This window comes from Juglans regia, chromosome 13 (assembly GCF_001411555.2).
Source record: "Juglans regia cultivar Chandler chromosome 13, Walnut 2.0, whole genome shotgun sequence".
Taxonomy (NCBI): domain Eukaryota; kingdom Viridiplantae; phylum Streptophyta; class Magnoliopsida; order Fagales; family Juglandaceae; genus Juglans; species Juglans regia.
Window position 1 is genome coordinate 12,114,449 of NC_049913.1, and position 4,627 is coordinate 12,119,075.

General features: G+C 35.5%; 1 protein-coding gene across 1 annotated transcript; it reads left to right on the forward strand.

Annotated features, from left to right (window-relative positions):
* The first annotated feature begins 3,597 nt into the window (after nt 1–3,597).
* Nucleotides 3,598–3,882, forward strand: LOC108988767 (CLAVATA3/ESR (CLE)-related protein 45). Its single transcript, XM_018962116.1, has one exon. It carries the CDS (start codon nt 3,598–3,600, stop codon nt 3,880–3,882), a length of 285 nt encoding a protein of 94 aa, XP_018817661.1.
* Nucleotides 3,883–4,627: the final 745 nt, after the last annotated feature.

Here is a 4,627-nt window from a genome sequence, read left to right on the forward strand (position 1 = left end):
TATACAATATTGAAATGCAACGGCTCAATGATATTTTATTATGAACAATTGAAGTTTTACATACTATAAGGGGAGTCAATTATTATCCGAATTGTACTCTTTTTCCTTTACTAAGGTTTTTTTTATATGATTTTTGCTTTGCAAAGTTTTAATGAGGCAATCCTAAAGCATTCAAAGACACATTAAAATGTTGTACTCTTTTTCCTTTACCACGAGTTTTTCTCATTGGGTTTTCTTTGGCAAGGTTTTAACGAGGCATATTTTTTGTGTATGATCATTCAAGGGAGAGTGTTGTAAATACATGAATGTAAAAAAATACATTCCGTGTATTTGATGGATGACTATTAGAATTAATGAATATTCATGCATTCCTATTTCTCATATTCATGTATTCCGTTGATTCATGTATTGTCATTCCCTAAGTTCATGTATTCATTTAATATTGTGTATCCTCTCATGCCTATAAAAATGTGTTTTGAGGAGCAATTTTTGTAGACACACAATAAGAAAGTTGAGAGAAATAATATTTAGTTCTTGAAGAACTAATTTTAGATATTGTCGTTTTTCAGTTCTCTTGCTACTTTTTTTTAATTTTACAACAAACTCAACAGTTTTTAGCACATTATTGAACATGACCACCACCGTTCAACACTTGGAGGATAATCATGATTGCTGCTACCTTCATTTCAAATATTGAGACTAACAGAAGATGTGAGAAGGGATGATAAAATATGGATTAATATATATACTTGTTATGAAGTGGCAAAGCATATATTCTCACAAGTCTTGACGTGACTCTGATTCGAGGAGAACAATCTTAAAAGTAGCTCCAAGAACATCTCTTTAACATATAGTTTGATTACATTCTGTTTGTTGCTCCCACTTTTATCTTTGCTTTTCATATAATAAATGGTCACCAATAGATCTATCTGCTTTTTGTTTTCTTTTTTTTTTTCTCCCATTCCCGTCTCCCGGAATATGTAAATGCTGGTGCATAAACTTGGATTAAGGTCCTCTAAATTTCTTGGGATAATTTTACCTGCTGGAATCTTTAGATCCCAATCATTGCTTTCAAATTCCATGGTATAGATTTCACCACATCACCATTTATCACGATTTCAATAGCGGCCGGCGGCGGTACAGCATGACCCACGATGCTTACCTACATAAACGTTCAAATTCAATCACATGTTCTTCGTAATCAAAAAGCAAACTTTGGAAAAAGCAATGGAACAGGGAATTGTTCAAAGAGGGTAATGATCTGTAACAAATCCCAAACTCCATTTGCTTTATCTTCTTTTACTTGCTTTGTTATACTCCTTTTCCTCTCTTTTCTTTGGTGGCTCAGTCAGTAGACCATATGGATGGTAGTCATAGCACTTGGGACAGTTAAGGGTGGGGGAGCTACACCTCATGAGATCATCAGGTTTACAACAAGATTAACAAAAAGCTACAACTTTAAGACTAACCTCGAGAATCTACAAAGCCACTAATTGTTATCTTAATATTTTGGTGCAGATAAAATTATAAGAGGGCGTGGGATCCACCTAATTATTGAAGATTCTAATGGTAATAGACTTCAAAAGCAAAAAATGAAAATAAAATAAAATAAAATAAAGGGTATCTAATGAGTACTTCAGTCATCAAGATTAACATAGTACATAAAGCCGTACCCCAAACTAAGTAAAAAGGCCCCACCTAGCATTTATTTATTTCCTTATATGGCAAAGGTTTGAAACTGAAGATTAGTGTTGGATTATATCCATTTCACTAGGAGCCACCCCAAGACCAGTGCATTCAGCACACATCCTTATAATTTGAACTTTGATAAACCTTCCATGTAATGTGTAGGTCAAGAAATCAAAATCAATCTTGCAAGAATAATAAGTTTTTTATGTCTAATGTCAAAGAGTTCTGTTATATACAGTCATTTTTACGTATTCTTTGTGTACACCACTGATGTGATTGGCCAAAACAGTTATTTTATATTAAAAAAAAATGATGCAACCAATCACATTAGTGGAGTGCGGAAGGAGTACGCAAAAGTGACTGTAAATTTTTGAATGTTGTCAAAAGTACCAATGAAATAGTATGTACAAAGATCAGTTTGGTTTCATGGAGATTGATGGGAATTCGTGTGGTTTTCGAATTCTCTTTTAAATGTACATATGGACTACAGTTCACACAAGTTCATTGCATCATGCATGGTGCATAAAACACTCAAAAGAAAATTCAAACCTCGTGGAGGAAAACGTAGACCAGAAAGCAACAACTCGTCCTAAATCTTTTTACTTTAATTGGAGGATAAAAAAGCAAAGAATCAGAACATTAAGAAAACACCCAAGCTGTGGTTGTATTGCTTGGACCATGACCAGTCATCCTTCATTTTAAGGCAGCAAGTAGCGTGATTTTGATAAAGTGAAAACACTTGCGCTTTAGAATGTTCCTAGTTGCATGTGATATTGCATATGATTTTAATATGATTTAAGAAAATAAAGAAAAAGACGGTCTACATGAATAAAAGAGAAAAAAAAATAACAATCAGAGAGAGAGAGAGAGAGAGAGAGAAGGAGAGAGAGAGAGGCTTGAAGTGGGTCTTATCTGAAATATTGAATGGAGGATTTAGAGCTCGGCAAGCGAAAGAAGAGGAAAGAAAAGCATAAAGAACGACACTTAGCACAAGAAACCAAGAAGTGTAATTTTTGTTGCATGGGGAATAGAGCTTGGAATTCTAAAGTGGAGAGGAGATCTTAGAATGGCATAAAGCAAGGCTTTGTTTCTTTTGGGCCCTGTTCTGTTCCCCCTACTTTCCCTTCCATCTCTATTCTTTATATGATTTGGTTGCCACTGCAGCAACGTTTTAGTTTTAGGTGGCCCATGGCTTCTGTTTACCTGGTTAAAAAACAAAAACCTGCTTTTCTTAAAAACAAAGGAACTGTTATTTACCAGAATAACCCTACATACAAATCTTCTTTTTTATAAGAATCAACTCAACCCACTCTCCTTTCTTATGGGCCAAAAAATAAGTAAATAGATAAATAAATAAAAAATCATATCCCCCATCCCAGTATGCGCTAGATTTACAAGTACAATTTGATGGCATCCATAGGAACAAAACCTATACTGAGCAAAAACGATTAGCTTAGCAAGAAAATATCAGTACCGGTTGCATGTACATACAAGCATGGTCGGGTGATGTGGCAAGATGGCTGAGTCCAACAGACAGGTTTGGCCTTTCCTTGGTAGATAAAAGCATGGCAAATGATAGAGATGTAGGGGGAAAATGAAAAAAGATACTTAGCTTCTCCAGGGTATTGTTCCAACCCTTTTATTTGTCCTTATCAGATTCTTGTATCACAGCCTTAATTTGCTTAGATTGCATTGTGAATCTAAAACTCCTTTTTAAGTGTTTTGGGTCCCTCTCTGCTTTATGCTTTCAAGCTCCCTCCAAACCCATTAAGAGATATATAACAGCCTTGTCTACAGGAATGTAACATAAGAATAGAAGGTTTACAAGCTCAGACCTGCTTACTCTGCTATTATCCTAAAGAAAAGGAAGATACTTCTATTGTTCTTGTTTGTTCAAGACAAGAAACCATGGTTTATGGTGCTCATAGAGTGTTCATACTTCTAATCTGCATTGGTTTCTTAGCAGTTCAACCAGACAAAGTTTCTGGCTTGAGAAGTATAGGCCTTGCCCTCAAACAAGGCCAAGAAGATTGTGAGTTAATGGCACAGAATCATCGTGTTCTTAAGGTTGTTGCCATGGAGCAAATAAACACAGGGAAGACAACGGCACATGTAAACAAGAAGTTCGATCCAAATGAATCAAGCAAACGGAGAGTGCGAAGAGGATCAGATCCTATCCACAACAGGTCTTAATATGCTCTTGCTACTCTGAGTAGAAAGAGGAAGAGCACATGACATTGAAAGAAAGAATTAGCTTCTCGCAAAGAAGAGGAAACTAGAAGGTAGCAGATTCTTTCAATTTTGTGAAGGAACTTTCATGAAGTCTGTTGGTTGGCTGGTTGGTTGGTTGGGTTTTCTTCCTTTCTTCTTTCTTCAACACCACACCTCTCTCGGTTTTGTTTTAAGAGTTCTTCGTTATAGAGAGGTGTGTACAGTTGAGCTAATAGAGGAATTTCCTAAATGGCATTCAGTGAGCATGCATCACCTCTGTAATCCAAGCTGAAATAATAATCAACGACGGAAAAAAAGCAGAGATGATGGTGCAAGATCCCAAACGAGTAACATATGTCGTTCTTTTCTTAATTTTTATTTGACAGGAAGATTATATTTGTTTTCATTAGTGCTACAATTTCTTGCAGATTATAGCGAAATTATTTTGTAACCGTCCAGCTCTCAAATGTCTTTTAAATGCAACAAGCCTATTATTATACCTCGATTGTTTCAAACTAAAAAGATAAATATTTTTCATCTGCCCCAATAAACCCTTTAAACTAGTGAAAACCCTTTAAACTGAAGCAAATGCATACTGCATACTGATGTATTGGGAAGTCGGAAAATCTAATTCATTATTCCTGGCTAATTCATTAGTCATTTTCTTAATGGATACTGCCAAGTGCCAACAAGTGACATTAGCGACAAAAACAGAGCCGCTCTTATA

Bases quoted from the DNA above. Each gene is read 5' to 3' on its own strand.
- LOC108988767 (XM_018962116.1), top strand. From the start codon at position 3,598: ATGGTTTATGGTGCTCATAGAGTGTTCATACTTCTAATCTGCATTGGT.